Source organism: Callorhinchus milii, unplaced genomic scaffold (assembly GCF_018977255.1).
Source record: "Callorhinchus milii isolate IMCB2004 unplaced genomic scaffold, IMCB_Cmil_1.0 Scaffold3, whole genome shotgun sequence".
In the NCBI taxonomy this organism is placed as follows: Eukaryota; Metazoa; Chordata; class Chondrichthyes; order Chimaeriformes; family Callorhinchidae; genus Callorhinchus; species Callorhinchus milii.
The window spans coordinates 27,027,422-27,049,566 of record NW_024704744.1 but is presented as its reverse complement, the minus strand read 5'-3'; the positions used below and the strand labels follow the sequence as shown (position 1 = coordinate 27,049,566).

The 22,145-nt window shown below is 41.7% G+C and overlaps 1 protein-coding gene across 1 annotated transcript in view; it reads left to right on the top strand.

Annotated features, from left to right (window-relative positions):
• Positions 1 to 21,521, top strand: part of LOC103185009 — a 29,445-nt gene extending 7,924 nt beyond the window's left edge. The window contains exons 5-14 of the mRNA XM_042332807.1: positions 2,412 to 2,554; positions 3,922 to 4,016; positions 4,114 to 4,202; positions 4,929 to 4,991; positions 17,353 to 17,468; positions 18,016 to 18,106; positions 19,047 to 19,189; positions 19,856 to 19,949; positions 20,042 to 20,125; positions 21,318 to 21,521. Of these exons, the coding sequence (XP_042188741.1) occupies positions 2,412 to 2,554; positions 3,922 to 4,016; positions 4,114 to 4,202; positions 4,929 to 4,991; positions 17,353 to 17,468; positions 18,016 to 18,106; positions 19,047 to 19,189; positions 19,856 to 19,949; positions 20,042 to 20,125; positions 21,318 to 21,442 (1,043 nt within the window). The 3' untranslated portion in view covers positions 21,443 to 21,521. The remainder of the gene's footprint in view (positions 1 to 2,411; positions 2,555 to 3,921; positions 4,017 to 4,113; positions 4,203 to 4,928; positions 4,992 to 17,352; positions 17,469 to 18,015; positions 18,107 to 19,046; positions 19,190 to 19,855; positions 19,950 to 20,041; positions 20,126 to 21,317) is intronic.
• The last annotated feature ends 624 nt before the right edge of the window (positions 21,522 to 22,145 follow it).

Here is a 22,145-nt window from a genome sequence, read left to right as displayed (position 1 = left end):
AAGATTAACTTTCAAAAGAGTTAATGTCTGACTTTGTGAAGTTTGTAAGAGGGGTGCATTGTATTACAACAACAACAACAAGATTCCATTTATAAAGCGCCTTTCACGTCAGGAGGACGTCCCAAGGCGCTGCACAGTTGGGTCATGACCCGAGCAGGGGGGAAATGGTCAGGGTGAGGGAAGGGAGGGAGCGAGGAGGGGGGAAATAGTCAGGGTGAGGGGAGGGAAGGGAGGGAGCGAGGAGGGGGAAGAGAGTCGAGAGGGGAGCTGAAGGCACGGTCAAAGAGAAAGGTTTTGAGACCGGCCTTGAAGGAGGAAAGGGAGGAAGCAAGGCGAAGGCACTGGGGGATGGAGTTCCAGAGCCTGGGGGCTGAGAGGCTGAAGGCCCGACCACCGATGGTAGGGCGGTTGGGGCGGGGGACGTGGAGCAGACCAGAGCCAGAGGAACGGAGGGTACGGGCAGGTAGATAGGGGGATAGTAGGTTGGAGAGGTAGGAGGGAGCAAGGCCGTGAATGGCCTTGTAGGTGAGGATGAGGATCTTGAATTCGATCCTCTGGGGGATGGGGAGCCAGTGGAGGCGAGCGAGGGTGGGAGTGATGTGGTCCCGAAGCCTGGTGCGGGACAGTACACGAGCTGCAGAGTTCTGAATGACCTGCAGCTTGTGGAGGGAGGTGTCGGGAAGGCCGGCGAGGAGAGAGTTCCCATAGTCCAGCCTTGAGGTGACAAAGGCGTGGACCAGGGTTTCAGCAGCGTGAGGGGTGAGGTAGTGCCGTAGTCTGGCGATGTTCCGAAGGTGATGGAAGGCGGTGCCAGTTGTAGTGCGGATGTGAGGGAGAAAGGACAGCTCAGGGTCGAACAAAACGCCAAGGTTCCTGACTGGCTTTGAGAGGTGGAGAGTGCAGCCTTGGATGCTGATGGTGTCAGCGCCTGAGGTGCGGAGGCGCTGACGTGAGCCAATCAGGAGGGCCTCGGTTTTTCGCACGTTGAGCTGAAGAAAGTTGTCTCTCGTCCAGGACTCGATGTCGGACAGGCAGCTGTCAGGACATCGGTGGTCGTGGAGTTGAGAGTAGAGGAGGAAAGGTAGAGTTGGGTGTCATCCGCATACATGTGGAAGTTAACTCCATGTCTGCGGATGATGTCACCGAGGGGGAGCATATAGAGGGTGAAGAGGAGGGGACCGAGGACAGAGCCCTGAGGGACACCACATGAGACAGTACGGGGGGTGGAGGTGAAGCCATTCGTTGAGACAAAGTGAAGACGGTGAGAAAGGTACGACCTAAACCATTCAAGGACAGTGCCTTGAAGGTTGAGGTGGGAGGACAAGCGGTGGAGTAGGATAGCGTGGTCGACCGTATCGAATGCTGCCGATAGGTCGAGGAGGACGAGGAGACAGGGGGAGCCCTGGTCACAGATGGTCAGGATATCATTGGTGACCTTGACCAGGGCAGTTTCTGTGCTATGGGCAGCACGGAAACCTGACTGAAGGGGTTCAAAAAGAGAATGGGTGGAAAGGAAAGAGCGCAGTTGGGAGGCGACAACTCTTTCCAAGACCTTGGAGAGAAAGGGGAGGTTGGAGATGGGCCGGTAGCTTGATAGCTGCGACGCATCAAGGGAGGGTTTTTTCAGGGTGGGCGTGATGATGGCAGTTTTTAATGGAATGGGGACAGAGCCAGAGGAGAGGGACAGGTTGATGATGTCAGTGATGTGTGGGGCAAGAAAGTGGAGCTGGGAGATAAGGAGTGGAGTGGGGATGGGGTCAAGGGAGCAGGTGGTTGGTTTTAGGGATAGGATGAGTTCAGTGACAGAGGGTGGGGAAACGGGTACGAAGGTGTGTAGGGGAGGATGGGTAGGAGTCGGAGTGTGGGAGGGAAGGGGTGGGTGGTGGGTGGAAGTTGGAGGGGAAGTGACCGCGGAGCGGATTCCCTTGATCTTGGATTCAAGGAAATCCAGCATCTCCTCGCAGTGAAGGTTGGAGGAGATGACCTGCGCGGGGTGGCGGGGGGTGGCGGGGGGGACGGAGGAGTCGGGTTGTGGTGGAAAACAGTAGCCTGGGGTTGTTCTTCGCCTCCAGGATTATCCTGGAGTAGAAGGACGACTTGGCCGAGGCTAGAGTGGAGCGGTAAATTTTGAGGAGGTCCAGCCAGATTTGTCGGATTATGTAAGAAAAGCAAAGATTTGTGCATTCTAAAGCTTGACTGCAATTTACCAATTCTACCCAGTCAAGACAATAGAACGCAATGCACAATACAATAAAGCAGAAGTGAAAAGATTTTATTTTAATAATTTGATGGGCCATAAACTTTTGCATGGATCAAACACAAACATGCAAGGATTATTATTTAACTTAAAAATGACCTCTACAATTTATTGTGAGTAGACTAGTAATCAAATCCTGTGTGTTTTTATTAAGGATTCTTATGTGGAGAGAATCTATATATGTCAAGCTGTCCAACTCCATGGCCCCGTGTGGTACAAGCCTGGTACAATGAAGTCAAAGATTTTAAGTATGGAGTTGGGAAACTATCAGACAGAATAATAACCCATTATACTCAAGTAAGTAAGTGATTAACCTTTAAGCCATCAACAATGTGAGAAACATGGGCTGACCTGCTTTAAATATTCAGCTTATGCATCATAATAATAATCCTTAAAAGCATTGTCCTATTGTGTACTGACATTATTACACAATGACCGATGAAGTCTTTAATTGGACGGTGGTGATTCACTTATTGTATTAACAGATGGTGTAATTCAACTGGGAGGATCTGGAGGGAGAAAGTATTCTTCTCAAATCAGGAGGGTGTTCAGTCCAAAGATGTGGTTAGGAACAATTTCCAGTCAATGATGCATAAGTATTCTCAGGGATAATTAAGGAACAAAATGGGTTTAGAAATATGACACTTTTAACTCTTTAGCTGTATGAACATAAGCCATCAAACCTATGTTTGTGCTAGCTCTACCACTGGAGCTATATGCTCAAATTCAAATTCCCCGTTCTTTCCCCATTCCCTTATTGTATTGAGCAGAGAAAAATGTGACCTGATGTGATAATTATCAATGTTGATTTCCCTTGTGTTTTTACAGTGGGATATCTGTCGGGATTTCCGATCCCTGAATTCGAAATATGACCCAACAATCCAAATTGGTGTAACGGAATTTATTATTAAACAATAGTTAAAACACAATCAATTACAGAATTAAAGGCATACTACTAATTCAGATTATCCTGTAACACTTGCAGCAACTTAATTTCCCATCTCTCTATGACTTCTTTGGCAACTGCCCAGAATACTAGAAAACCTCTATCTTATACCTAAACTGATCTCAGTGTGTTATGTATATGTGAAGCATATGGATTCAATGCTGTAACAGATCACAGCCCTTCTAGTCTGATTATTGACTTTTTCACCCCAATCCTGATTTATCTCCTGTCTTCCCACTCCACAGGCCCTCGTTTATCCTGTACTAGCCACTTCCAGCCGGTTTAAGCTAGTCCTACTGCCCTCTAATAACCCCTAGATTACGACTACATTTTCAGCTATGCAAGCAGTTGTCTTTTACTTTGCGCGCAACCTTAGTTCCTTTAACCAAGCATATTCTAACATATCCCATTGTTAAGAATGTTGAGAACAAGTTACTTGTTTTAGCAATCAGAGATCGATCCAGTAAAGGATTTCAGTTGAGTATGGAAGAATAATGTGCAATAAGACAGGAAGATGAATTTTCCAAGCAAGAGTCTTCAGTAAGTTATACCTAAGATCATAGGTAAGGGTCTCTATGAATACTCTTGAGATAGACTAGCCTTGAATACATCCAAAATTTGCTTTGCATAGGTTTGGGCATTGAAGTTAAGAACCACTGCTTGAAATAAATAAATCAATAAAACTTTTTAATAGCAACCACACTTTATGTCATTGCAGGTTGCATGGTACAATTCCTATCAGATTGGATGTGCTATTGCACACTGTCCTAACAAAGAGCTCCACTATTTTTATGTTTGTCAGTACTGTCCTGCGTAAGTAATTCTATATTGCTACTGATATAAATATATGGTTTGAAATGCTTGCTAAACAAAATACTTCTGACCGAATTTGCTTATTATTCTCTTACAGAGGAAATATCATGCATTTAATAAATACTCCATATAAAGCTGGACCATCTTGTAGTGACTGTCCCAATGCATGTGAAAACAAGCTTTGCAGTAAGACACATACGTCCTTTTGCTCATAAGTGAACTGATGAATTTGTGAATTTACTTCTGTAATGATGCACATGTAAATTCCTGTGCTCAGTGACACGTTATCCAGAGTTAGGCATAGGTCCTCCTGGGCCACAATGGGGTGCTGTGACTGGCGCAGGCATCTGGCGGAGGTTGGGTGCACAAAGCTACAAAAATGAGAGTCAGGATTAAACTCCCAACTTCAGATAAATGGTTTCTCCCTCAGGCTTTCACAATTCAAATGGCAGACTTTTTCTTTACTTATCAAGAAATTCTTTCTTGGTAGCTGCAGCAGCCAAAGCAGTTCATTTTGCTTTTTGAAGTTATGTTTAAGCCACTACCTAGAAAAGAAGCTTGAAATCGCCATTGCAATGGGCAGAATTATACCTCTTTGTGATCCTGAACCAGGATCGCAAGAGTTTTAATCCTGCCCCAGGAGAACTGATTTCTCCTTAATATTCTTTACTGGTATTTTCTTTTTTTTCTTTCTCTCCCTTGTAGAACATTTATTCACTCCTATAGGGCATCGCTAATGCTTCCTGTGCTTTTTACTGGGCATTTGTTTGAGAAAATGGACAAATTGTTCTACATTGTTATAGTCAGTAGATGGCACCCTGTAGCGTACTGCACAGTTTTGCTCAATAATAAAATAAACACAATCTTCAGAAAATAAAATGACTTTATTAACAAACTGTTCTTTCTTTCCAGCTAACACCTGCTCGTACATGGACAGGTTCAGCAATTGTGACAAATTGAAGCAGATGAATGACTGTGGACCATTTCTCAATTACATGTGCCCTGCTTCGTGCTTCTGTGTCAACAAAATCATCTGATTCTGCTCACCGTTAAGATGTTTACGAAACAATTACTAAAAATATACTTGTTCCCAAATTCAACCATAATGACTCAGCCATAAAAAAATGTTAAAGGAAAACATCAGTGTCTAATATGCAATGATTTCTAATGAAGTTCCTTAATAAGAAATATGTTACATCTACTCATGGAAAATCTATTCTAACATAATCTACTTTCAGAGCAGATATTCTGTGGTTCGGTATGAAATGTGTGGTACACTTGCATGTCAGCCTGGCTCATTCAATAGCACTTTCGCCACTGTGTTAGAAATTTGTAAGTTCGAGCAACACATTGGAGACCTATTTGCACAATCTAAGTTCCAGTGTAGTGTTGAGGAAGCACGGAGTTGTTAGAAATGCTGTTTTTCAGATAGATTAAACCGAGATACTTACTAAAAATCCTGTGACACTATTTGAGAGGGAAGAAGGTTTCTCTCATTGTCTTGGCCTAATATAAATTAGTTATTCACATACTGGCTACTTGTGGAATGATGCTGTGTGCAAATTGACTATGCAGTCATTTAAAAATTCATTGCACTTAACAGTAATTACTGTAAATCCTTTTGGTGTTAAATCAAATGCAAGAATTGTTCTGTTTATTTGAAGGATTTCAAACTTGGTTATTAAAATTGTTGCGGTTACACCGCATTGCATAACATTGCACAATGTACATTTTGGAAAAAAACAAAAGAAAACATTTGATTCTCAGGAATGATTACCATCAAAGGTTATGCTTGTGTCCCACTAGTGACTAGTGGACAAACTAGGCACTATACTCTTTGGGGTGGGAACTATGCAGGGTCTCTTTGGAGATGAACTGGCTCCAAGATGACATACCTATCATTTTAGTTTAGAAAATGATCATTTGACTGTTCATGCCTGGAGTTGAATCCAATTTTAGCAAAGTGGGAGCATGTCTTAGGGGTTGGCTGAATTCAGTATTAATCAGGCAACTCAAATGGCTGATGCTCTAAATTACATCATTGTCTGAAAGACACACTATACTGTACCCTAAGAAACTAAAATTAATCCACATTCTCCCAATTTAGTAGGGAAATTTTATGGCACTCTTTTACTTCCTCCATTTTTTCTTAATTCTATTCACCAATTTATATCTTTCAACATAGAACCTCTGAAACCTACATTTAAATCTGTCACCACTAATGTTTCAGCTAAGAACATATTCCCGATTGCTGCAAACTGGCATAAGTATATGCTGCTATTTCAGGTACACTTAAATATTTGGAGTCCTGTAGCTCAGTTGCAAGCGAGAGACCTGAGTTCAATTCCAGGCAGAGGGCGAAACCTTGGGCAAGTTTCCTTACTCCACACAGAGCCTAATAATAATCCCTCCAAAACCAAAAACAATAATAAATTGGTCATTTTCAATCTACGACTGTTTGTGGGACATTGCTGTGCGCAATTGGCTGCCGCGTTCGCCCACAAATATACAGTCAATTCACTTTACAGTGTGTTCTGTGAAGCGCTTTGGGACGTCCTCCAGACGTGAAAAGCGCTATATCAAATGCAAGGATTATTATTATTATTATTATTATTATTATTAACAGAATGTCAGAATTGAGTCAACTTAATCTGGTGGTCTCAGTAGTCCAGTTCCTGAGCCAAGCTGGTCCACAGCACTCCAGGGTGACAGCCCAGCCAGCCTGGATCATTGGGAGGACTTAAAAGGGTATACCAATCACTGGGGGCAGAGGCTCTTGTCGCTCAGCTCCTGTTAATTCTGCAAGCCAGAGCCCAAAGACTAGGGTGGTCCTAGCTGGACAAGCAGCAGGAAGCTTTCCAGATAGTGCTTTAAATGGTAAACTATGCAATTTTAGTTGGTTAAACAACTGTATTACCCCAAAACTCACTCTGGACTCCCCTAGCCTTGACCATTACCAGTCTTCACTTACTATTCTCTGGAATTAACACAACAGCAACAACAACATGCACTTATATAGCGCCCTTCATGCAGTGTAGTGTCTCAGAGCGCTTAAGTAAGCAGGAGGTGTGCCTCCAGGGAGAGAATACACATTCTGTTTCAATACATGGGAATAATAATAATAATAATAATCCTTGCATTTGATATAGCGCTTTTCACGTCAGGAGGACGTCCCAAAGCGCTTCACAGAACACACTGTAAAGTGAATTGACTGTATATTTGTGGGCGAACGCGGCAGCGAATTGCGCACAGCAATGTCCCACAAACAATCGTAGATTGAAAATGACCAATTTATTATTGTTTTGGGTTTTTTGGAGGGATTATTATTAGGCTCTGTGTGGAGTAAGGAAACTTGCCCAAGGTTTCGCCCTCTGCCTGGAATTGAACTCAGGTCTCTCACTTGCAAAGCGAGTGTTCTAACCACTGAGCTACAGGACTCCACATGGAATTTCCATGTATTAGTGGGATGCATGGAACTTTTAATTTGGTTTGGAAACTCTTAAGCATGGTGATGGGTTTCTATTTCTGTCAGGCACCTAGCTGAACCAAAACACATTATTTTCTACAGTGTTTCATGACAATGCCCACTGTAATCATTTCAATTTGTGCTATTATATTTTAAATTTAACATGTTCAAATTATTTTCTAATCATCTCTACACTGCCCCTGGTCTGACCTTCTCTTCTTGGAATGTAGTTTCACAGACATTGGTTGCCCTCCAGCAACCAGCCCAAATGACTTCATAGAATGTATTCTAAAGAGTTGGGGCTGTATTCTGGGGGTGAATGAGGTCATTTGGGAGAAATGCCAAAGTGTCACTAGGACCCAGGGAATCATACCAAGTGGATGGAAAAAGGAGCCGGAAGAGAAAATTTGGGGCATGCAAAGTGTATTTCTTCATTTATGTGCAACATCTATGCTTTAGTTTCACCCACAAAATACAAGTCAATCAACTTTACAGTTTATCACGTGAAGCGCTTTGAGACATATTGATGTTACATCAAATGCAAGGATTATTATTTAGTAGTGGCACCGCCTTCCTACCCATCCTCCGCTACACACCTTTGTACCCGTTTCCCCACCCTCTGTCACCAAACTCATCCTGTCCCTGAAACCTACCACCTGCTCCCTTGACCCCATCCCCACACCACTCTTTATCTCTCAGCTCCACCTCCTTGCCCACTTATCACAAACATTATCAACCTGTCCCTCTCCTCTGGCTCTGTTCCCATTCCCCTAAAAACTGCCACCAACACTCCCACTTTGAAAAAACCCTCCCTTGATGTGTCGCAGCTATCAAGCTACCGGCCCATCTGCAACCTCCCCTGATGTCCGAGGTCCTTGAAAGAGTTGTCGCCTCCCAGCTGCGCTCTTTCCTCTCCACCCATTCATTATTCGAACCCCTTCAGTCGGGTTTCCGTGCACAGAAACCGCCCTGGTCAAGGTCACCAATGACATCTTGACAATCTGCGACCAGGGCTCCCTCTGCCTCCTCATCCTCCTCGACCTATTGGCAGCATTCAATACGGTCGACCACGCAATCCTCCCACTTGTCCTCCCACCTCAACCTTCAAGGCCCTGTCCTTGAGTGGTTTAGGTCGTACCTCTCCCACCGTCCTCATTTTGTTTCCACAAACGGCTTTTCCTCCAGCCCCGCACTGTCTCGTGTGGTGTCCCTCATGGCTCTGTCCTCGGTCCCTCCTCTTCACCCTCTATATGCTCCCCCTTTGGTGACATCATCCGCAGACATGGGGTTAACTTCCGCATGTATGCGGATGACACCCAACTCTACCTTTCCTCCTCTACCCTCAACTCCACGACCACCGATATCCTGACAGCCTGCCTGTCCGACATCGAGTCTGGGACAAAAGACAACTTTCTTCAGCTCAACGTGTGCAAAACTGAGGCCCTCCTGATTGGCTCGCGTCAGCGCCTCCGCACCTCAGGCACTGACAGCATCAGCATCCAAGGCTGCACTCTCCACCTCTCAAAGCCAGGCAGGAACGTTTTGTTCAACCCTGAGCTGTCCTTTCTTCCTCATATCCGCTCCACAACTGGCTCCACCTTCCATCACCTCCGAAACATCGCCAGACTATGGCACTACCTCACCCCTCACTCTGCTGAAACTCTGGTCCACGCCTTTATCATCTCAAGGCTGAACTATGGGAACTCTCTCCTCATCGGCCTTCCCGACCCCTCCCTCCACAAGCTGCAGGTCATTCAGAACTCTGCAGCTTGTGTACTGTCCCGCACCAGGCTTCGCGACCACATCACTCCCACCCTCGCTCGCCTCCACTGGCTTCCCATCCCCCAGAGGATCGAATTCAAGATCCTCATCCTCACCTACAAGGCCATTCACGGCCTTGCTCCCTCCTACCTCTCCGACCTACTATCCTCCTACTTACCTGCCTGTACCCTCCGTTTTTCTGGCTCCGGTCTGCTCCACATCCCCCGCCCCAACCGCCCTACCATCGGTGGCCGGGCCTTCAGCCTCTCAGCCCCTAGGCTCTGGTACTCCATCCCCCAGTGCCTTCGCCTTGCCTCCTCCCTTTCCTCCTTCAAGGCCGGTCTCAAGACCTTTCTCTTTGACCGTGCCTTCAGCTCCCCTCTCGACTCTCTACCCCCTCCTCGCTCCCTCCCTTCCCTCCCCTCACCCTGACCATTTCCCCCCTGCTCGGATCCTTGCCCAACTGTCCAGTGCCTTGGGACGTCCTCCCGACGTGAAAGGCGCTCTATAAATGGAATCTTGTTGTTGTTGTAGTGTAGTGTTGCATACAACAATGTTTCATTACTGAAACATTGTAGACAAAGATGAAGGTAGTGATTGTTTGGCATTCCAGTTCCACTTTCAAGTGTTCCACATGTGGTGGAAACGCCAGATTCTCTGAAGAAGCTGGTATTACAATATCATGTAACCATATTATGAATGACATAGTATCACTCAGACCAGCCTATCTGACATGTGTAGCAACATAGCACAGATACGTCTCGTACTCTTTGATCACGTCCATTGGATGGTCGCCTGGGCACTCAGCATTTGGACTTTTTATTCAGATGTACCACAGTTTGATACTGGATCACACCTGGAGGTTGTCTTGAAGGTGTCCGAGACATACCATGGGTATGATAGTCAGGGTTGATTTGGGCCTTGAGCCTTAGGATGTCGGGACACTGCGCAGGATTGGTTGTTGTGGAGGTTGCAATGACCCGAGGCCGGTCACACAGAGTAACAGTAGTAGTAGATCCATTTTCACATCTGGAGAAACCCTTTCTTTTCAAGACTCTTTAGTTAAATGCATAATCTTGTTTATCTGCAAGAAATATTGAAGTGCATCATATCTGGTTATCAACCTTACTGAGATTCTAATTTCTTTCTTTTTTAAATCCTCTATAATATCAAAGAATCATACAACTACAGAACCTTTCAACGCTCTGCCAAAGATCATTTGGCTCGCTTTGCCTGACCACTTTTGCTGTAGGAGCAGGTTTTGCTTGCTTCCCCACCTTTTCTCACGAACCCTTTTATATTTTTCCTTCCCAACTATTTATCTCTTTTCATTTTAAAAGTTTCAACAGAGCCCCATCTAATCCCGACCAGTCTTATAACTAGTGTGATTACTGGGTCAGGGCTTCCGCAATATGGTATGAAAAATTGTGAATAGCTTGAGCCTGCATTCATAAATAACATAGGCTGGTGACTGATGGGATGCTTGTACAATGAAAATATGTCACATTATGGTCTCAAATTCAAATCATTTTGGATTTACTGTTGTTTCTATCATTCATTCAAGGTATTTGTGTTGAGGTTAATGATTACAATTTTGCTCATTTTATAATCCTCTACCCACAGTGGAACTTTGCTTTCAAGCAAAATGAGCAATTTATCCTCTCAAAATGTCTCCTATGGGCCAGCTATAAGAATCCAATCTTAAACACTTCTCAATCTAATTCCAAGTGGGCACTGGTTCACAACATAAAACCACCAATAATCTTGCAAAAGTTGAAACCGCTCCAAAGATACGAATACAATACAAAATTACATTTGTAAAGCGCCTTTCCATTGGGAGGGTGGAGGGCACAAAGGGTAAGTGGGTGGCCAAAGGCACGGTTGAAGAGGAGGGTCTTGAGGCGTGCCTTGATGGAGGCAAGGGAGGGAGCGAGGTGACGGGAATGTAGGATGGAATTCCAGAGGGTTGGAGCAGAGGCTGAAGGCCCAACCACTGCTGGTGTGGTCGGCAGAGCGGGGGACATGGAGCAGGCCGGAGCCTGCTGAGCAGAGGGCGGAGGCAGGGAGATAGAGTTGGGTGTCTAAAACAGAGGGAACAATGTAATTCGTGGTCTGAAGTTCCTTGATGTTGATTTGGGTTCTTGAGACAAAGGCAGAAAGTCTGAAGGCCCGACTACCAAAAGTGGAGCGGGCAGGGCGGGGAACATGAAGGCAAAGAGGATACTGGGCTAGATTGCTAAATGAGAATTTAAATCCCCATACATTATACGCATCATGCTCTTGTCAGACCACACCGATAGTAACATATAGAGTTCTGGGTGGTACATCCAAAAATGCAGCATCAAGATTATGAGCTACAAAGGATACCTACAAACTGCCAGCATCGTTGAAACTGCATTTCCCATTTACAATAAATGAAAAGTTAACCAGTGTCAGAGCAAATGCTCATTTGCCTTGCCATGGTATTCATTGAGAAACATGTATGATTAAACATGGACTGTTTGTTTTCTTACCCTCATTCACCTGAGCAGTCTGTACATGATGATAGATGAATGATGAAATCACTTTGTCCCACAATTAAGTGTTCCGTCCGTAAGTAATTATTTCTGACAACGTAATTAAAAATGTAATTCCGCAGCAATTCATGGCAAAAGTGATGCTATTGTGAAGAAATGTATTGCGAAGGGAAGTACTGTATTTGGAACAAAACAATTTGAATAGATGCAGCTTTGTAAATAGCTTTCAACACAGAATAAGGGGTTTTGCAAAGTTAGCTCTTAATGTTGACTAATGCTATGGTTATTGTGTCACATTAATAATCCTTGCACTTGTTTTAACACATTGTTGAGACTTCTTAAAGTACTTCACAGGATTTTTACTGTGAAGTGCAGTGTTTTTGTATTTGTAGGCAAACGCAGCAGCCTGATTTGTGCACAGCAATGTCCCACAAACACCCAACAAGTAAATAATTGATTTTATTTGGGGGATTTTTGATCAGGACATCTGAACAGGCAGGAAATCAGTTTAGCAGCATCTACAATAACGCAGAGTACACCCCCGCCCTTCATTAGGTTGAACATGAGTTCAAAGTCCTGATGTGGGGCTTGAACCCATAACTTTCTAACTCTGAGGCGAGAGCCCGACCAACTGAGCCAGGGCTGACAATATGGATCATCCCTTCAGGGAGAGAGTGTGCATTCCATTCCAGCAACTATCTCTGGGCTTTCTAATCTATCTCTGGGTTTGGTTTGGATATTCTTAAGCATGGTGATGGGTTTCCACATATGCCAGACACCTGGCTGAAAAAAAGGATGACTATGGGTGTACTGCTTTTTTATATGACCAAGGCACAGCATGTCACTCATTGGACAAATATTCTAGTCACTGAATTGGATGTGGTCGATATGCTCAAAACTCAGAAGATCCTTTTTGTACCATGCACAATACAATTTACATTTATATTGCACATTTCACATTGGGAATGCTCCTTTAGCTCAGGAACACTGGCCTGCTTCATGACTCTCACCCAATCTGCTCCACCATCGGCAGACGAGTTTTCAGCCATTCTTCCCTTGCTCCATGGAGCTCTATGAAGAGTTCTTCCAATTCCCTCCTTCCCCGCTTTTAAGGTATATCTCAAAACATGCTGCATTGACTATTCTTTCAATCAACTTTCCCTTCCCCACCCCGTTCAGCTGCCACCCATAGGTCAGCTGCCCAGCCAGCAATGTCAAGTGCTTTGAGTCATCCTCCCCATGCGAATTAGGTATATAAATGTAAATTGTATTGTAAAACAATAATGCGCTAAACACTTGCAAGGGTCATGTAGCTGATTTCTACGCATTTAGTATGCTGTTAATCTAAATTTCCAGAATTTCAAATTGGAATTGGCTGTCGGTTTAATTGACAGAAATATTGAAAATCCAAAGGTCAATAAATTCTCCAAAAGCAAAATTAGTTTATTCAGGCTTGACCCGTCATCTTATATTTCAGACTTGTAGTTTCTGAATACTTATACTTCTGAATTCATAAGATTAATGTAAATAGCACCATAAATATAATTTGAAAGAAAGGAATTCTCTATAGTCTGTTTAGACTCACTATCAGATCAAGTTGCTTCACAAGTAAGTAATTACTACCAAATTCAGTGGGGAGTTGGCAGGCTACTTGGGCCAGTGAGGAACCAGAAACATGAGATAAATGATAAGTTAATCTGGAAAATTGTTCGCCAGGACACTGGGAGAAAGACCTTGATTCATTTTGAATAGTGTTATGGGATCTTTAACATTTACCTCAGCAGCCTGATATTTAACTTGTCATTCCACAGTTCAAGTATAGTTCAAGTCCTGATGCTGGGGCTGCCTCACAATCTTTCACCCCAAAATTATGAGTGCAACCAAGTACTTTGAGCCACACTGATACAAGTATAAATTAAAGTTAATAAGGGGCTGTGATGCAACGAAGCAATAATTGCATAATTACAATGGCAATATTGTTTTTGCTGATTCGTTTGATTGGCAGAGTAAAATAATCCCACAGACAACTGTGGGTTGGAAAATTATTTAAATAGCAGTTTCAGGTACAACTTCACAACCAAACAAGACTCGGAACCAATGGTTTGCTGTCAGCCTGAGTTAGTGTTCCTAATCGAGAATACATTTTATTTTGTGATGTTGGTGAATTTTAATTGTGTGTGAATTCTATAGAAATGAACCTTACCCAAAAGATACTGTTTATTCCTAAATAATTTATTTCATGATTTCATTACTTTTTCTTGAAGGGTCTTAGATAATATTCATGTAGACACTTGTTTAGTCTCACATAATATATTCTATTTCAGTAATGTCTACTGAAGTAAATTTTTACTATTCATTGTTTTCCATTTTGAAACTGTTCTGTATCTCATTTCATCATCTATATTCTGGGTCTCGCATTTGCTATTTAAAGTCTTTTCAATATATAATTTGTTCCTTCATGTGTTGCTTCCTCACAGAACCATCAAAGAGATGTTGCTGTTGACTGTGTCTGTGTTCCTGGTCACCTTACTCCATTGCTCTAATGCAAACGTAAGTGCCACCTGTAAAGCCTTGGCATATCAAGTTACATTAAGATACAGATACCATATAAATAGTTTAAACATTAAAATGTTAGATTTAAAACTTAAGCTATCATAGCTTTCTAATGGTAAATATTAGTAATAATAAATATTAGTCATTTTCGAATAGTAAATGTAGCCTGTTAATTTTATTATATCCTGTTGTTGATATCTGATCCTATTTTGAGTGTGCAGTGCTTTACTGTATGTTTGGTGTTGAATTATCCTTATGTGGATGCAATTCACACCAATATGTATTATATAAATGGACATTAAGCCAGCCTGAATTGTATTAGAACCCATTTCTCACACTATCTGCAGTAGGTTTTTCAGTCGCAATACAATTTCAAACTCAATTACAATCATGACTGACTTCTCAGAGCTCTGTGAAGAACTCTTGAGCTGTCCATTTAATCCCCGATGGCCTTTTTAAAAAATGTTTTTCTGTGAAAGTGATTTTTTTTAAAAAAGTCACTAAAAATTACATTAAAAATGTCAATTTTTTCCTCATCAATTCACCCTTCCTGAAGCAATTGACTTATTTTCCTTCTGCTGAGGGTACAGTTCTGTTGTCATTGTTTATCCTCTGGTGACTTGCCCAAGTGGCCATTTCTTCATCTGTGAGCTTTAGTAGTGAGCAACAACATGCTATTTGACTGGAGGTAGGAGATTCAGCCAAACCCAATCCAGCCCTGATCCAGCATTCACTGGAATATAGACTTCCAATGGGAGTTACTGAACAGTGTTGAGGAGCAGGAATCCTGGCTATTTTTGCCCTCCCTGACACAGATGGCTACCTGTAGCCCCTGATGTGTGGCTAACACAAAGAAATATTGCACATAATATTGAGGGGAACATCCTTTCTATTCTATATTAGTCCAATTACATAAATATCCTGGTTACATAGTTCTTATTAGTCAAGAGCCACAAGACCATTAGCGTAATTGGCCCCTCAAACCAACCTCTCTGCTGCCAAAGATCAGAAGGTGGTTTAAGCATCAGTTCCGAGTCAACAATGGTGCCACAACCATGTGGTCTCAATTTGTGTAACTGAATATAATTAAAACTACATTTAATCTTAGCCAAAAGACTGAGAACGATAACCACAGTGATTCCTGTCTCACAGTGGTTGAATGTGGTTGACACTCCCAGTCTGTAATCCTAGCTTTTCACTGTAGAAATTAGTCATAGCAGGAGTGTGTCTGTCATTTTTTAAAAACAATTCCACTCCTCTTCTGTAGGTTTGGAATCGTGCTGGGATATACACACCAACAGCCCTCCAGTACCTTACTCAACTGGCCATTTTTAAGCAATAACAGTAGTTAAGCCCAAACATCAGGTTTAGAATTTTTATCCACTCCACATGTCCAGTAGACTTGACCTGATACATTTCACAGACAATCTCCTTTAAATAGCAGTTTCAGATCAGCGTGGTGAGATCAGCCTGCACATTGGTAAAAGCCTATTGGGATTGAACTGATAATATAACCAATGTTCTTTATACTACATTTGCTAATGTTATTATTTGTTTCTCTTTTTCTTCATCCTACGGGACACTGGACCTTTAGGAAGGTAAGAACACACAGGCGTCTTAACCTATGGCCATTTCTAGTCTTTGCAATATTTCTTTGTGTTAAATAATACAGGAATTCAAAACTAAGATTGTTATGTGCAAAGATGGAAAATAAAGGACAAGCAGCAATACCACAATAGTCATTGCCACCACAAATTAATAATCTAGTACACAATAAAAGATAAATTACACCAGTAATCTCACAAACAAAAGACCTACAATAATGCCTAGAAAAGGAAGGCCCTATTTAATCTCATCTTCCTAAAATACCCACCCAAATTCCAGTTTCAAGTTGCTTTTTAAATTAATCCAGTGATGCAACTTCCACTTGTAGAGCTTGATCAGGTCTAAGTCACAGTGCGGTGCTCTTTTGAGCTGAGTGTATGTTTCTCTCTACAGCCAAATGTTGAGCATTATTAAAATAAACAATTGTTACAAATACTGACACCTCTTTTCAGTGCTGAAATTGCGAAATTAACAAAATTATGAGTGTTTTCTTGCTCTGATTTAAAAAATTGATTGGCAAGAAATATAAATCAAATCTAAATATTTTTCCAGTGCCTTTTGTTCTTGACACTAGAAAAATATCAATTTTGAAGATTTATAACAATAGTAATCCTTGGATTTGTTTTAGTGCCTATCACTTAGGTAGGACGTCACAAAGCACTTCACAGGACTTACTGTAAAATGCAGTGACTATACTTTGCAGAGGGACATGGCAGCCAATGAATTAGTTGCAAAAATAAATTGTGATTATGCTAATTGTTTAGTATTTTATGTCAAAACAATAGTTTAAGTGAATCTTTTCCAACATATTTTATTGTGTTATGTATTTTCCAAATGTTCAATTAGAACTAGGTTTCTACATGAATATTTCTTATCATTTACATGATTGATGTAACAGGGCGTCACACTCGGTGTTTCACTAGGGTACTGGCTGATGTTAAGTGTATCTGCTATCAGGAACCCTAACCCTCCACCAAACAGGAGACTATCCATCAACATCTCCTCCCTGCTGAAGAACTAAGTGATTAACCGGGGAATGTGGATGGGTGAGGGAGTGGGGGTGGGAGGGGTATGAATCTTTTAACTGATCTGTTCCCAATCTCTGAAGAACTAAGTGTTAAGGACACTGAGGTACCCTCCTGCTCCCACCCGCAGGATTGTTAGAGGCTTGTCAGTCGCTGTTAGGGATGCTGAGGTGCCCACACATGCCAATCCCTCATGTTAACACATGGTAAATCTTGTACCAAGAATATTAGTATTCTATTATATTAGCTGCCTGGTATTTCCACTATTATCTGCCTTGTACATTGGACATTCTTGTTTGAATTAGCACGAATCTAATGCAACTATTGTCACAATTACAGTCGTGTTGACGGGTTTAATTTTGTAAATGTGCAATGATTTGGTTCTGATGGATTATTTTCTTGATGACCAGTGATCACCTTTGAAGAGCTCTCCACCTCAGACTCTGATGTGCAGAAATTGGTTGTCGACGTTCACAACAAGCTGCGTCGAGGTGTGAAGCCATTTGCCAGCAACATGCTGAGAATGGTAAGAGTTATTAGTAGTAAAGTAATGTACCCTTCCACATATGTATAATAACAATCCTTGCATTTGGTATTGGGCCTTTCATGCCGCAGGATATCTCAAAGTGCTTCACAGTAATGAAAGTGCTGAGGATCTCAGGTTGCAAGATCTGGCCACTGGGCAACAATTTTAACCTTTAATTTTCACTTGTAAAATTAACTTAGCATCTGGTGAAGTGCTCATCCTGGCTCAGCTGGTAACACTCTCAGTTTGAATCAGAAGATAGTGGGTTCCACCCATGTCATGACTCTAAGTTCACAGGCTCACAATAGTATTTTGTTTCAGAGAGTATTGCCAAGACTATTTTCCCATCTCCTAAAAATGGCAATTAACATTGCTTCACCGGATACTGGCTTCAAATTTAATTTCAAAAGTCAAATTTAAACACTGCCAACAGGAAAAACCATGCCCCCAATACCGAGTAAAATTAATAACTCAGCTAAATGTATTTTTTAAAAGAACCTTCAGGCCAGCCATTATAGTCTGTAGTGAGTGACTGATTCCGTTTCAGGAATGGAGTGAAGTCGCGAGGAAGAATGCTCAAGAAAAGGCGAATTCGTGTACACTGAATCACAATAAGATTGGCAGCATGATTGCCAACCGTAAGTAACTCACTTTTTGTAACATTTGTTTCAAGTGGCAATAATATAATAAACCTTGCTTTTGATTTACCACTTTAGCTCATGAAGACATCTCAAAGCACTTCACAATAAGGGTAGTCACTATGTATTTGTAGGCAAATATGGCAGCTAATTGACTCACAGCAGTATCTTAAGGCTATGAAGTGAATGACCATTTTTTTTTCTCTCTGGGCGACTGCTGGCCAGATGCTTCCTTTTTCAAATAAGACCATCTTAAACATCCACTGAATAAGGGTGTTGAGATTTCCTTCCAACGTAAAAGGGGTAATATAAATGTAAATTGTATTTTATTAAACTGCCAAATGGATCCTTGATTTAACATCTCACCTGAACGATTGTACCTCCATCATTGCAGAACTACTCCTAGCAATGCATTGAAGTGGCATCCTTTCCTAGACTATGAGTTCAAAGTCCCGATTTGGAGTTTCAACCTGAAAGCTACTGACTCAGAGGCGAGAGTGTTACTAACTGAGCAGACTGGGCCTCATACGATATCGAAAATACATACATGACAGATGCACTGCATTAGATTTTTGTCTGTTAGTGTAATTAAGCAAACACATAACAAACCAAATGTAACAATATTAACTGGGTTCACAAGATCATAATTGAGGTTTGATGAAGAAGGGGCTTGAACCCACAACCTTCTGTCTCAGAGGTGAGAGTGCTACCAAATGAGCCAATGCTATAGCAAAGGTTATGCAAGGTTTTATGCTACAAATGATTTATTGTCAATGTTGAAACAATGGGTTAGGAACCTTAAGGAAATCATTTTAATTGAAACATTTTGTGAACCATGTTTTTTAAGCAAAAAAATTTAAATCTTCGTAGAATGGTAATGTCCTCTTCATTTTTTTCTCCATCAAAATTATTAATTTAATGGGATAATTCTTTTCTCAAGCTTTGAAATATGGAGAGAACCTCTATATGTCGACCAATCCTCGTCCATGGGAAAATGCAATGCAGAGCTGGTATGACGAAGTAACAGACTTTGTGTATGGTTCTGGAGCAAAAGGCACTTCAGTCGTGCGCCATTATACGCAGGTAAGGCTGATAATGTAAAAGTTGTGTTCATTTATTGACTGGTCTTCCTTTCCAATGTGACTTCCTCCCATCCCCCCACCCTTCCTTACTCTGTTACAATGGTTTGGCTGAAACCACCTGCACCAGTCATTGGCCTTCCACTCCACAGATGGTGGCATTGGACTGCCAATATGCAGGATACAGACTGAACTGAACAACAAAATCAGAGGAATGACAGTGTCTTGCTAATTGGCACTCAAATGCCATGTTCCAGTAGGACTGTAATCCAATGGGCAATGTGGCGGTTGATCACAAAGGAGAAAAAAATAATTTTGGTGAGTCAGTGATGAGAGGGCATCAATTTAAGATAGTTAGTAAACGAGCAAATGGAGAATTTAGGAGAATGTTTTCAAACTGAATAATTTGGATATGGAATGTTCCCGCCAGGAGTTGTGATTTAGGCAAAATCCATATTGACTTTCAAAAGGGAACTAGATATATACCTTAAAATGAGTCAGCTACAGGGATATGGGGAAAGGGCTGGAAAATGAGACTGAAATGATTGCTCTTAAAGGAGCCTGCACATATATTGTGGCCGATTAACATTCTTCTGTACCTTAAATTTCCATGGTTCTAACAGAAGTAGAATAAAACTTTTGACAACAATGCCATTTTCTGTCTTAATAGTTGGTGTGGTATAATCCTATCAGATTGGGTGCGCTGTTGCAACATGTCCTGAAGAACTGTACAAATACTTTTACGTGTGTCACTATATTCCACCGTAAGTAACTCTGTATTACAATAATATTGATAATTCTTTAGCAAAAAAGTAAACATGAGATTTATTCAATTTAATTTCTTTTCATATTGCAGAGGAAATGTACTCTGTAGCAACTCCCTATAAAGCTGGACAACCTTGCGGTGACTGCCCCGATTCTTGCGATAATGGCCTTTGCAGTAAGAAATATATTATTGGTTTTCATTCAACAGTGGGTTTTAATTTTATTCTATTAAAATCATTACTTTTATTGTTTTATTGTGAATGTTGTGGGTAATTAGTAATAGGAATGAAACTTAGAAATGAAATGAATAGGAATAGAAGTAGACATTTGGCCTGTTGAGTCTGCTCTGCAGTTTCGTTATATGAAGGCTTATCTGTGACTCAATTTAATTTCCCTGTGTACATTTGATACACTTACTAGCCAAGTGTTTCTCTATCTCCCTCTTAAACATTTCCACTAACTCTACATCAACAGTGGTTTGAGGAAGTAAATTCCACAATTCCCATAACTTTGAAATATTTTCTGATTTCTCGACTATCAGGTGTAGCTGTCATTTTGTAGATTAGACCTTCTTATTCTGGGGTTCTGTAAGTTTAGGAAAGAATCTCTTGTTATCCAATCATTAAATTACCTTTACTATCTTAAACCCTGCGATCAGAATTTAATTCATTGGATTTTATGAATGGAAGAACTGGGGAGATTGAGCGTCACGACTGGAGAATGCCATTCAGCCCAGTGAGCCCAGCATAGACTGAGTACCACAATCTCCCCTAATCCTAACTTCCCAACATGTCCAATCTCCCCTAATCCTACCTTCCCTAGTTGACTTGTCACTCACTAAATCAAAACATTGTGAGGCTGAAATAAACAAGCAAAGCCGGATGCTGGGTTATATTGCTAAATCAGTTTAGTTAAGATCATCAGGCGATAAGCTCAAGTACTCTAGTCAGTCCATAGTAGGAGTTCTGGTCGTTGCAGCAAACTTTGCCAGATTTTGGCCTAAAAATAATGAAAATACGTTAATTCTGAAAAGCCTGGAGCAGTAAACTGTATATTCCAAGTGTTAAAGTGAGTGGTATAACACACCCATTGCTAATAATAATCCTTGCATTTAATATAGTGCCTTCCATGTCAGGAGGAATGAAAAAGCGCATCTCATGATACTGTATATTGTAAAGTATAGTTTTCACTATGTATTTTGTAGGCAAATATAACAGCCAATTTGCACACAACATCCCACAAACAGCCGTTGCCAAACCTGTCATTTTCAGTTTGTTCTCTCTTGTGATGATTAAGGAACGAATGCATTTAGGGATACTGCTATTTTGACGGCATAGAACTTATTAAATCATCTTTTTTCTTTACAGCCAACACCTGTCCAGAGCAGGACGCGTACGTCCACTGTCCAGCTTTGAAGAATCTATTTGGTTGCAACGAGTTTGTCAAAACACATTGCCGTGCTTCATGCATGTGCAAAAATCAGATCATTTAAGCCTCATCTCTTGTGTCCTTTACTTCCAGAAAAATTGAGCAGGGGATCTTCATATATCTTAATGCAGTCAAAAACATGTTAGATGGAATTAAAAGTTATTCTTAAGAAATTTGTGTGATTTAAATCACGGCATGTAAAAATCGATTCCTTTCTATAAAGCTCAATTTGATTTCCGCTTGTCATGTTGTGCTGTTCTTTCACTGTTCTTTTCCTTTCGGGGAAAAGACAAAACTGTTGGCCGCTTTCGGCCTGATATGCCACAGAACAGAGAAAAGGATATCCATTTGCAGAATGAATGGATAACACATCTAATACTTGGTGGGGTACAGGTGAACAACAACAACTACTTGTATTTATTTAATCCCTTCCTTCTAAGGTAAGGTCTCAGAGTACTTAACAGTGGCAGAGCTTGAACCTGAGCCAGGGAGAAAGCGGCGGTGACCTTAAGCGTGGTCGAAAAGGCAAATCTTCATGTGTGATATGGACGGACAAGGAGGGGACTAGGCAGGGGGATTGAGGCAGAGAGTTCAAGAGTCTCAGGGAGGAATGACTGAAAGCATGGCCGCTGGTGGTGAAGCAGAGGGAATGAATGACATGCAGAAGGATGGAGCTGGATAAGCAAAGAGGGCAAGTAGAGCATGTAAGCAGCTTGTAGAGGTAGGGAGGGGCCAGCGCATGAAGTGACTTGAATGTGAGTGTGAAT